General features: G+C 38.4%; 1 protein-coding gene across 3 annotated transcripts; it reads left to right on the top strand.

Annotated features, from left to right (window-relative positions):
• Positions 1 to 2,643: 2,643 nt before the first annotated feature.
• Positions 2,644 to 11,762, top strand: LOC103707189 (SH3 domain-containing protein). Of its 3 annotated transcripts, none has more exons than XM_088722721.1 (10): positions 2,644 to 2,950; positions 3,797 to 3,919; positions 4,770 to 4,839; positions 4,986 to 5,134; positions 8,518 to 8,619; positions 8,759 to 8,956; positions 9,051 to 9,113; positions 9,198 to 9,284; positions 9,368 to 9,442; positions 11,394 to 11,762. In XM_088722721.1, the coding sequence occupies exons 1-10, from the start codon at positions 2,891 to 2,893 to the stop codon at positions 11,511 to 11,513; spliced, it is 1,047 nt and encodes a 348-aa protein (XP_088578847.1). In that variant the 5' UTR covers positions 2,644 to 2,890; the 3' UTR covers positions 11,514 to 11,762. The 3 variants fall into 3 exon arrangements, with proteins under 3 accessions (XP_088578847.1, XP_088578856.1, XP_088578850.1); XM_088722730.1 differs by having other exon boundaries at positions 2,680 to 2,950; positions 9,372 to 9,442; XM_088722724.2 differs by having other exon boundaries at positions 2,680 to 2,950; positions 9,198 to 9,288; positions 9,372 to 9,442.
• The last annotated feature ends 572 nt before the right edge of the window (positions 11,763 to 12,334 follow it).

The following is a 12,334-nucleotide window of genomic DNA, read 5'->3' as shown; positions in this document are numbered from 1 at the left end:
CCGTGAGGATCATTAACTGCATCGGTAAGCTCTCACATACCCTTGTTCTTGCGATCAAAACTAACCTCTATTTTGAACCAATCTGAGGATGATCTCGATTCTTCCCCACCGGCCACCGTTGCGGCTGCCAACCGCCACTCCGGTTGGGTGGCCGTTGACTAGACGTCAACCCCCGGCCACCCAGGCCTAGCCACTGCCGGACCTCCCTCCCTCTTCCCTCTCTTCCTTCTTTTCCTTCTTTTCCTTCCTCCTCCTTGCTCGTCGGGATGAAGAACCCCCTTTTTTGGGTCGTGTTGGGCCCAATTCATTCACTTTGGGCCGTGTTAGGTCCAGATCATTCATTATGGGCCACATCCAATTTGGGCCCTATTCATCCCTTATGGGCTGCGTCCAATTTGGACTCTGTTCTTCCATTGTGGGCTGCATCCAATTTGGACCCTATTCATCCATTGTGGGCCGCATCCAATTTGGACCTTATTCATCCATTGTGGGCCGCATCTTATTTGAGCCCTATTCATCCATTGTGGGCTGCATCGAATTTGGGCCCTGTTCATCCATTATGGGCATGTTCATCATTGTGGGCCCTATTGGGCCGTGTCCATTGTGGGTCAAGTTTGAGCCCTATTCAACTTGTTGGGCGGTATCCATTGTGAGCCGAGTTCAGGTCCTATTCACCATGTTGGGCCGTGTCCATTGTGGGTCAAGTTTATACCCTATTCACCATGATGGGTTGTATTCCTTTTGGGCCTTGCTAGGCCCTGTTCATCTATTATGAGCTGAGTCCATTCTTTCTTCCTCTACTTGACTCGTGGATCATGCTAATTCTCTCTTTTCCTATTTTGGTCAAACCGGACTGGATAGGCCAAGCCTTTGATTGGATCTAACCAAGTGGATTAGGCCATAAACTAAGTGAATCAAGCCCAAAAGCTCAACTAGCCTTAGATCATGTATCTCTTTCTCTCTCTAAGCAAGCCTACATTCTGACTAGATCTAGGCCTTTTCCCTAATGGTCGATCCAAGCCACTTGGACCGAGCCCAAGACCAGGATCAGACCAAATTCAGATCCGAGCTAAGATTCTCTCTCCTCCCTTTCTCTCTCTAGACATGCTCGGGGATCCTAATGTAAGTCATATTTTTTTTGTTGCTCGAATCTAAGTTGACCCAATTTAGAGACCCCGAACCGCCCCAGTATAGTTGATCAACCATTACTTCAGTCCAACTAGATTTGACCACTTTTAATCTTTACTTGACCCGTTGAATCCTTCTAGCTTGGACCGACCTGAGCAGTCGAGCACTGTCACCTGACCAACCTAATCTGGAGGCATGAGATTGTAGTATTTAATTTTGACTTCTGAAATTATGTTAAAAATTAATAATATTTTAATGATATTAAATAGGTATACCTGACCCATTTGCCTGAAGTGGGATTTAAAGCGAAAAGAGGTAAGTAATCTAATGCTTCAAAGCGCATTTTTAAAATTATTCGGGTAAATTAATTATTAGTTGATTAAATTTTGATATATGTTTTGTATTTAGTTAAACGGATCGGGCATGTTAATAATTATTTTAAAATTATGTTATATGTTATGAAATCTGAAAAATATGACCGGACAAATTATGAAAAATCTTTTTGTATATATGTATGTATTCTTAGCATGGCTATGATTTGGCTCCGCCAATAGAGATTATTCGTTGGCCCTATCAACTTGTAATTTGTAAGGAATCGGTTTCGACACTGCACCACCGGTGATTAGAATAGTGGTATTTGGACATCGTTGCCACCGATGGTTAACAATAGTGGTTTTTGGTACTTTGTGCGACCCATGTCACTAGGTTACGTGGCTATAGCCTATTGATGTTGGAATTATGGTATCAGAGTTTTTATGAAAATGTTTAATAAATTTCAAAAGAAAATATGTTATTTGTGATTTATTTTTCAGTCATGATTTTATGTTTAAATTAAATATCTGGTATGCTTTGACTCTACTATAGAGTATTATGTTGCTTAGGCTAGTGTAGCTCATTATAATATTTTTTCTACTTTTCATATCCAGAAGCATGATCGAACGGAATTGAGAAGTGCACTAGATTTTGAAGATTTTATTTAATTATTGACATTTTAGTTAGATTAGCTAGCTTATTTGATTTATGTTAGCATACGATACTTTGAAACTTTTATAAGAACCATTTAAATAAATTAATGATTAAATAAATTTTAAAAATTGTTCATTATTTTAATATAATCTGCTGCCTTGTATGTCTACATGGTATGCGTTGCAGATATGCGGCGTCTACCGTACTTCGGGCTCGAGTGCTCGTCCTCAATTAGGTTCTGTTGGATGGGGTGGCAGAGTGCTCAACTGAATCCGTTTCTCTTTTTTTTTTTCTTTTTTTTTTTCGTCCTTGTCCTTAAGCCGGTAGGCTGCCATATCGATGTGCATAGGATAGGGCTTGGCAGGGTGTTGTTCTTATGAGAAATTATCCCCTGTATGCACTATATGGTCATGCATGCAACCAATCCTTTCTATGGGCGCGCACCGAGGATACGATGGATGGTCCATAGAAAGGAGCGGCTGTGTGATTGGCTCCGTGCAAGGCCACGTGGTGCATAAAGTTCATGGAATAATTTCTCTATTCGCACCCATTATAACTCGTCCGTTTCGCTCTCGCGACCTTTTTATCATGCCCTTTCCAAGAAGGTGATAGACGGAAAGAAAGAGCCAGCCGTGAGCTGGCAGCCTTGCGTCTCTCGCCTAGATTTATAGGTTTCAGAGGGGAGGAGGCGTCACAAAGAGAAAAGAGGAGATTTAAAAGCTCGCAGTATCAGAAGTGGAAGTATTAGAGGATTCTTTTGTTTGCTTGGTTTGGATTTGGGTTCTCGATTTGGGGAATGGAGGCGCTGAGGAAACAGGCGAGCAAGCTCAAAGAGCAAGTCGCCAAGCAGCAGCAGGTAAGATCGACACCTAATCTTTCTTTTCCCAGATCCTACCTGGTTCGTTTTGCGAATGATTCACGGATCCAATTCATTTTGGGTAATGATGCGCCCAATATGGTGATGATTTATGAGAGAGAAAGGAGGAAAAGAACTACTTTTTTGTCTGATCTTTAGTTATCTTTTTTCTTTTTAAGGTTTTTTTTTGGAAAAATAATGAGGGAAAGGGATCTGGATTCGTGTGAAGTTCAATTGGAAAAAGGAAGGATCTCCTGCTGTTTGATTTTGGTGACTGCAAATGGTTTCAAGTTAGGTTTTTTTATTTATTTAACCTAACATATGAGTTTCGAGCTGGTATTATCAAGAAAGAATTTTTTTCCTTTTTTATCTTGTTTTCTTTGTAAAGTTATCAACTTTTTGGCTTTATATTGATTTAACTCATTAAGAATTATACAAATTTACTGAGTAGTGAGAGAACTGCATTGCTGATGTAAATGCCACTGGGGTTTGATATCCACGAGATGATGACGTGTAACAATGTCACAGTCACAGATTTCTAAGATAATAAGCACCAAATTGGTGCTTGGACTTCAACAAGTACTTAACTCGGGATATGATAGGCCTACAATACCTATCACTTTCCATCACGAGCTTATGCAACAAGTGAATTCTGAGCTGTAATACTTTCTGACTTTTGAAGTTATATCTCAACAAATTGTTCTGAGATTACCTATTTATGAAAGCACAAGTTTTTTCAGATTTCATGATTGTTATTGATGCTTCAAAGTTTTTTTCAGTTAGCTGTTTAATCTGCTAAAGAAATCAACAGACTTTAACTGAGATATTTCTTTAAATTTATTTCAGGCGGTGATAAAGCAGTTCAGTGGAACTGGTTATGAGAGTTCAGGCGCAATGGTTATAGATGAAGCCGAATTGCAGAGACATCAACAACTAGAAAAGTTATATAGGTCTACTCGTTCTGGGAGGGTAAGAAAGAATGTGACCATGCAGTGTTGCTTCTTCATAACTTTCCTTTTTTCCCCCTGAAAATCTGATATCTGCTGCATTATTAGCTTTTCAGCAAATTCTGCTCAATTCAACTCATATTATTATAATGGTGTCATATTATCTTATACCACAATCTCCAATAAGTTTAATCTAGGGGCATGGCATCCTCATACCATACAATGTATACGTTAGACCCACAAGTACACTATTTATATGTGCATGCATCCTTCTTTGTTATACATTATATGGATGTCTGTGTGCATGCGTGAACATGCTTGTATATACATGTATATGCACATACCTATTATGTATGTAGATGCATATATATTAGAAGATGGAAAGAGTTAGAAGAAAGGGGACAAACTTGCAAAGACAGTTGAAGAGTTGGTAAGAGAGAATGCCTACAAATGTGTGAGATTTTGATGTTCGATTCCTTCCTTTTTCATGCTGAAATCAGGTTGCATTTAAGGACCTTAGCAGGCTGGCCGGTGTCAACATAGATATCTTGACTTATTTATATCCTTTTCATTTTATTAGTTCAACATGAGGAATGCAATTTCTGCATACAGTGCAGGAGGTTTGCATGCAGCTCCTCTAAGTCCCAAATACCTTACTCTACTTTTCTTTTTATCACATCATTTGTGGTTCTAAACATGTTCCATGTGGTAACTTTGAAAAGTTTACTTAGCCAATTCCACCAATAAATTTCTTGCATAGCGAGCATGATCATACCAAACTTTCTATGTTTTGTCAGCATTTCTTATGGTTATACCCAATAAAGATGTGACCCAGAAAACTTGTTGGATTTAATGATCCTTTTTGGCATCAGGATTTTCAAAAAGACATTATCCGAGCAGCTGAAGGCTTTGCAACTATTGGATATAAACACATTGAAATAGGTAAAAGTTTTCTAATTTTATCTCTCATACTATTCTTTGTGCTAGTCTTGCAGTTTATCAATGTAACTATTTGTTTTCATCATAAGTATTGATAAGATACATGTTCACTTAGCTGATGATATATATATATATTTTTTGCTGAAAAGGGACAAAGTTGTCAGAGGACTGTTATAAATATGGAGGTGAGAACAAAGCTAGTGATGCAATTCTAGCCAAAGCAGCATCTTTGTATGGTGGTGCACTTATAAATATCGAGAAAGAGCATGAAGATTTTAATAAGCTCTTGACTTCACAGGTTACTGTCTTCAGATATTTGTTCTATTCTAAAAATAGTTTGATTTTTCTATAAAGGTATAGAAAATATATAGTCTAATCAGTTACATGGTTTTGAGAATTTTTTTGCTACTTATACTATGATGATTCAGTTCTGAATTATTAACGCTAACAAACTGTGCATGTACATATTGCTCAGTACTACATGTATAATATTTTATTATATGATGATGTTGTCATTGTTAATTTCATTCTTCAATTGACCACTAAATGTTCCCTTCTTTGGGTTAATGAAATGGTATCTGCTTGAAGTATGCCTTACAGTGAAGTGTTAGCTAAGGTTGCAAGGGGGAACAGTTTCCTAATTTTAGCATAATCAGCTTTATGGTTAAGGTCTTCCAGTTTTATGTGGAAAAAGGTCAAAGTTGCATAGGGATCTTGCAGCTCTCTGTCTTCCTACTTAACTGCTAGAAGAATTCCACCCTTTTTCCTGCTGCAATCTCTTTAATGTATCTTGTTGGTGTTGTTTACCTGGAATTTTAGTTTCCCAAAATGATAAGGGCACCTAATAATAAGATGATATATTCCATTTCTTTTGCCCATTTATCAAACTAAGTTTTTTGCATTCTTATATTTGGGATTTGGAGATTTGGATTACTTTATAGTTTATATAGACATGTTCAGCTTAAATTTTGAATGTTGGACTATATTTGATGTTAATAGAGCTTGCATCTTTAATTGCTAGATTTGTTGGTACTCTTAATCATGAGATGAGTGCCTGTTGATAATGAAAAGTTCTGTACGTAGATTGGATTATAGAATTTACAGTCTACAAATGGTTGAGTGTTATTTTAATTGGTGAATTCATTCACCATTGTAGTGTCTGTGACAGTCCCAATTTATGTCATTGTAAACTCACAAAAAATTTGGGAAGGTACATAGGCTATGGTATATTTATGAGTGGACTCTATCAAAACCATTGTAGTGTCTATGAGGGTCCCAATTTATGTCATTGTAAAGTCACAAAAAATTTGGGAAGGCACATAGGCTATTGTATATTTAGGAGTGGACTCTATCAAACCTTCTTTGGTCTGACAAGCTACAGAAGTCACAATCCTAGCTCTTGTTCATCGAAATGGAGTCAGATAATGAACTTGAGAGGAAAAGATGAGCAGATGTTTACAGCTAACCATCAATCTGGAGTCACCCTTTGAACAATTGTTGTGAATTTGCTGACCAAGGCAACCTTAGGCAACAGAGGGGCTTAAAACGAAAGTGAGGAGGTTGGTTGGTGGATAGGGACCAGGGAGGCATGCCTTTATTTGTTTTAGGTTAAACTCATGTTACTAAAGAGCAATATCTGGTATAGAGATCTGCAGTCATCTTTAATGCTCAAGTTATAATATCTATATGCTTTATGTTTGATGCCATAAATGTACACCATATAGCATATAGTAGATCAAGTTGCAAGCTTGGCTCATGCTATGGAAGGAAGAAGTACAAGACATGTACAGCCAAAACAAAAGGAGTTCAAAACAAGGACAGGAGAACAATCTACCACATGGAAAAACACTTGGAGTAACCTTTTATAGTTTGTGAATAAGGCACACCACAATCAGTGTTGCTTCTACACAAAATTAAGTATTGCCTGAAGAGAGACCTGGTAGTCTCAAGAATATCAGAAAGTCATGCATTTGACGCACTAGCCACTGGTGTCTGAGAGGAGTAGCGCATTACTTTGTGAAAAGGGGGAAAAGAAACCTTGAACATCAAAAGGAAGTTATTTATCGCCACAATAAAAATTAAAAAATATATAATAGCTTAGAGTTTGAGTAAGCCATTGGCACAAAGCAAAAAATGTAACTTTTGCATGCTTGAGACTTATAAGATAAAGCCAAAAGTAATGACTGAAGTACTAACAAAAATAACGACATCTGTATTTGCTTTTATTCAGAATATTCCAAATATTTGAATGGATCAAATCTAAAGGTGCTTATGTGACTGTTGCTAGTATCATTTGGGCTACTTACTGGGTAAGTGGACAACAACTACCTAGAGTCAAAATAGCAGCACATTTCAAAAAATATTCAGTCTATCTAAGCTACATTTCCAATAAATTAAAAGGGGAACTAGATTAAGAAGAGGAAGGAGAAGAGGAAGTAAAATTGCCCTGGATATTGGGTGAATTGGATATTAGTGAACCATGCAGCAGAAGCCTCCTCGTTCATGGACTATCCTACTTAGACTCTAGTTTGACGGTCTTGTTTTTGGCAAGAATAACAATCACATGAGATTATATGTTGATGATCTGCAAGTTAGACAATCAAAGAAGGGGTTCATAAGCAAGCGTGAAACATGAAAAGCGTAAGGAATAGAGACAGTTAGACAAATCAAACCATGGAATGCCCTGATGTGTAACAGATTAGAAAGAATCATGAACAGTAGGAATCTCCAACCATCCAAGATGTTCCGGTAAGTAACATGCGGTAGATGATGAAACAAGCAAATGATCCATTGCATAGCAAAAGTAATATGATGGATTTTTCTTCTTTTTTTTTTCCAATGGAATAGGCTAAGACTAGTTACTACACAGGGATGTCAGCCCAGGCCCATATATTGCTAAACTATGGCCATGGCTTGGGGTGCTGGCTTTGGTCCATGCTGAGCCAGTACCAGCACCTGGCACAGGTTGGCATGGCACCTACTAAATTCGTTTTATTAGTTTTTAATAAAAAAAAGTATTTTTAAACTTTCTTGCTTGCACAGTGAGAACGTGCTCACTATGTGGATTCAGGATTTGAATGCATCAAGAACAGACATAAGCATTTTCGTTAGCAATACAAATGCTAGAAGGTCCGGGGCAGACAACTTCTGATAGCCTTTTCATCATTGCTGAACAGAAACTTCTATATTGCACTTACCTTAGGCTTTGGAATAGCAAGGTTATATGAGCTGACTCTTTCATGCATGACCTGATTGAATTTTGACTTTTGCTAGATAGCCTCATGTGGCCTGTGAACTAGTAAGTTTTTTTTTTCACCGCCCGTTCACCATCTTCCTTTCTAGTCATACAACTACAATAATCAATTAAGACTGCAACGCTTGCAGTTTGATGTATTTTGCAATAGGTTATCTTTCCATGCTCAAGGCCCTGTAAACCTAGACATTATCTGAGGCGAAAAGATTTATCATGGCGCTCTTGAAACAAGTTCTCATTTTGGGGAGTATTTAAGCATATGCCTTATTCTTAACATCTTGTTTGAAAATTATCTCTCAATGATACCATAGACATTTAGATTTGCACATCAAAATTTAGTCTCATAAAGCTTTCGTTCATATTTGTGAACCATTTTGGAGTTATCTTCTGAAGTTTGACTTATCCTACTTATCATTTGATTATTTTAGATTATGGAACCATTAAGAGCAATGGCCATTGGTGGTCCCTTGGAAGATGCTCGAAATCTTGCTCAACGTTATAGTCGGATGAGACATGATGCTGAGAGCCTGGTAAGAACTTGTTGGGTCAACCATAGATTGGGAGCAAATTGTTTCTTTTTCATTGCTCAAGGCATTGTTGTTTGATATCTCATACCAAATTTCAGCCTCATACTTTTATAGTTTCAATTGACCACAAAAATGTGAACAGGCAGCAGAAATTTCGAGAAGGCAATTTCGAGTGAGAGAAACTCCCTTTTTGGAGAATACTTCAAAGCTGCAATCATCCGAAGCTAAAATGCAGGAACTCAAAGCAAACATGGCTGTGCTAGGAAAGGAAGCAGCTGCTGCACTAGCTGCTGTTGAATCACAACAGCAAAGGTTGACTTTTCAGCGCCTAGTTGCCATGGTATGATTATATGTAGCTCTTAAAATGAGTCTCTTTTCTTTAGTTGGATCAAACACCGACATTGATCTATGTTTGATCATACCTTTTATTGAAGGCCGAGGCAGAAAAATCATTTCATTTAAGAGTTGCTGCCATACTTGATGATGCTGAAGCTGAGGTAGCTTCCTTTGCGCCTTTATTAAATTAAAATGTCCAGATGATGGGAAATTTTAACATCTTTTCCCCCCTGAAATTTATATAGATGGTCTTGGAGAAACAACAAAAGGAATCTGCACCTCCTTCTCTGTCTCACAATCGCTCTGAGAAAGCCTTATACTTTCTTGCTGAGGTAAGTCAAACACTACAAAAGGAACAATAAGGATTCCTGACTGTCTAAAGGATGAATCTGTAAGTTTTCCCTTGTTTTGGCAGGCAGTGTATAACTTTAATGCTGCTTCTGAGAAGGAACTAAGCTTAGTAGTGGGTGACTATGTTGTGGTCCGACAGGTAGTTTATTTGTTTTTTTTTTAATATCTATGCTTGTTCTAAATCATTCTTTTTAATTAAAACATTTTTCCATCGATATTGGAACTGAGGGGAAACTTGTTAAAATGTCTTACAAACTTTTGTTAGATCATCACTCATTTGTCGTGGTAATATTTTGAATGCCAACTATCTTAAATTAATCAGGGAAGATATACATCAATCAGTTAGTGTCGGTTTCCTCACTGAAATTTGCTGAATTCCTTCATAAATTAGAAGATGCCTTTGAGTAACGGGTCACAGTCCAAGCATCTGACCAAGCACCAGGAAGCCCTTAAGCACCCAGGTGCATGCCTCTATGCCAATGTAGGTATTCAGTTACTCACCAAGCCTAGGACCATTGGGAGTGATGTTGCCTAATGGTCAAGCTGCCACAGCACTTAACCGGACTGCTGAGAGCCTAAGTTGTTGCCTTAGATGACACTGACAGATGTAGATTAGAGCTGAGCATTGACCAGGCCAGTCCAAAGCTTAATATGAAAGGGCTTTACTTGCTGGCCTGAGCTTGTCCTGTCTCGGCTCTGGATCTACAGTCTTCAGCCTGACCCCAGCTAGGTTATTAAAGTCTAGGCTTAGGACTAACCCAGGGCATGGGTCAGGTCCCTGTCTATGGTTGATTTTTAGAGATAAGGAGGAAATAGGTGACGATGATGATCATGAGTATCCAAGGAGAAAAGAGAGGCAGAGAGGAATGGCTACAAAGACAAAGAACCTGTGGCATTAGGAGGGGGAAAGGGTGTTTTTTTTGGAGGGTGGGGGCGGTGAAGGGGGAGGGGAGGGTGGTGGCAGCATGGACAAGAATCATCACATGAGTTGAAGTTGGAGAAATGGGGCTTGGGAGGGAGGAGGTGGTAGAGGTTTTGATGGCAGGTGGGGGTTTCTGATGGAGGCATGGGAATTGGGGAGACAGCCAAAGACAGGGATGTGGATTTCTTCATGATACGAGAGTATTTGAGATTAGATGAGAGAATGAAGTCTTTAAAATAGTTTATAGGTATTTTGTATATTATAGGTATAAATTTGATAGTATAATATTATTCATTTGTTGTTGCTAGTTAGATTGGCCCATTTTAATTTTGGCCACCTGGGCTAGAAACCCCTGCTGAAGCCCCCACAAAATTGAGCCAGCTGAGCCAAGCCAGACCTGATTTGCTCAGGTTTAATGTACATGTAATCCAGAAGTACTCAATATTTTGGGGGATGGTGTCGTCATGAATTATTTCTATTTCAATGGTGGCAAGGCAATTTAAAGCGGAAGGCATTCCTCGACTCGACCATGTCTTGTGTCCGGCTGAAGTAAGGTAAAGGTGGGGAAATTGGAAATGAGGAAATACTTTACATTTGCTCCAGATTTATGCTTCTAATGCATTATTTCATTTTTTTTCTAAAAAGAATAAGGTGACATTTATGGATCCTTGAAACTACATTTATTATGGATCTTATGTTAGAGCCCCAATAAAAACTACCAATAGAAACTACATGAATTTTTAGGGTGTTAAACATATTTTATAGAAACTCCAACCACATCAAAGTCCGAAGACGCTAATGTTTGAATTTCAGGCTTATAAGATCTTCATATTAGAAATTCCTTCCATCTTCTTCATGCCCTCTAGTCAGTTAAAAAATCTCATACCAGCTCTTACAGGCTATTCTTGTATAATATATAAATACCTGATACATGCTATTCTTGTTTAGTGCAAAACATTCCTTAGTATTCTTAATTTGCTTTTTCATGACTTCAAAAAACAATACCTAGCTTTCTTGGGAGAGAGAACAAATCCTTCTGAGTGCTTGGTAGAATAAATTTGGTTATTATAGTATAATGTCTACTTGATTGAAATGATTGTGTCGAATGAGAAGTTATATGTCACTATATTTTGTTTATGCTTTTAGTGGTTTTGCTTTGTCAACTCAGGTCGCTCCATCTGGCTGGTCCGAAGGAGAATGCAGAGGCAAGGCGGGGTGGTTTCCATCGGACTATGTGGAGAAACGTCAGAACATCCCCCCTAACAAAGTCTTTACCCGAGCGTACTAGTTTTCCTAGGCTGCCGTGACTACCTTCAGTTGGTTGATTTTGAGAAGCTGAAGTTTGAAGCACCTCAAATTTATCGGCAGAGATGGGCTATAGGTGAGACTGGGAGCATCACTTTTTTCTGTAACATATATAACATCCCAAGCATTACAGGACTGTTTCATTCTTTGCTGGGAACCAAACATGACCGGCATGGCAAATTGCTGTAATCTATGTGTTGTGATTTCCTAATTAATGTGTTCCGTTTTCTTCTCTGGTGAGCATTAGCAGTAGCAAATCTTGAGGAATACTGAAAGAAGCTATAGGGAAATTTATGTAGGAACTTCCAAACATAACTCGGGTTCCCTAGGCTAAAGTTGTATAGCCCATGTACTTGGGCAATTTTCCTTTCATTTGAACTAATATCCAAATGGGCTATGTTCTATTTTTGGGGAATTACGCACTCATTATGTTGAGACTAATATGTGCTTTGCTCATATTCTCTCCAAGATATTCTAAGATCATGGTTTATCCGTTATGTATGATTCGCAAAGAAAACACCGATAATGGCGAGCATTGTTTTCCCAGGATTAGTACAGGTCATTGTGAAACAATGATCCAGTGTTATGATGCTATACTGTTAATTCAGGCAACGATACCTTAACATGGTTACGAAAGTGATCGATCATCCTATCTTTTTCCCCAGCGCTGAGAAAGAAGTCTTGGAGAGGAAAGTATGATGAGCCGAGTGACCGCTCGCCCTCCAAAAAGCTTCTAGGGACTAGGAAAAGAGAGTTAAATAGGGAAAGGAAAAGGCAAAAAAATAATCAGAGGAGCTCAATCGG

The sequence above is a fragment of the Phoenix dactylifera genome, chromosome 1 (assembly GCF_051530095.1).
Source record: "Phoenix dactylifera cultivar Ajwa chromosome 1, Ajwa_hap1_PhDact_Kaust_v1.1, whole genome shotgun sequence".
Lineage (NCBI taxonomy): Eukaryota > Viridiplantae > Streptophyta > Magnoliopsida > Arecales > Arecaceae > Phoenix > Phoenix dactylifera.
The sequence above is the reverse complement of the archived record's forward strand: the minus strand, read 5'-3'. Positions and strand labels throughout refer to the sequence as shown.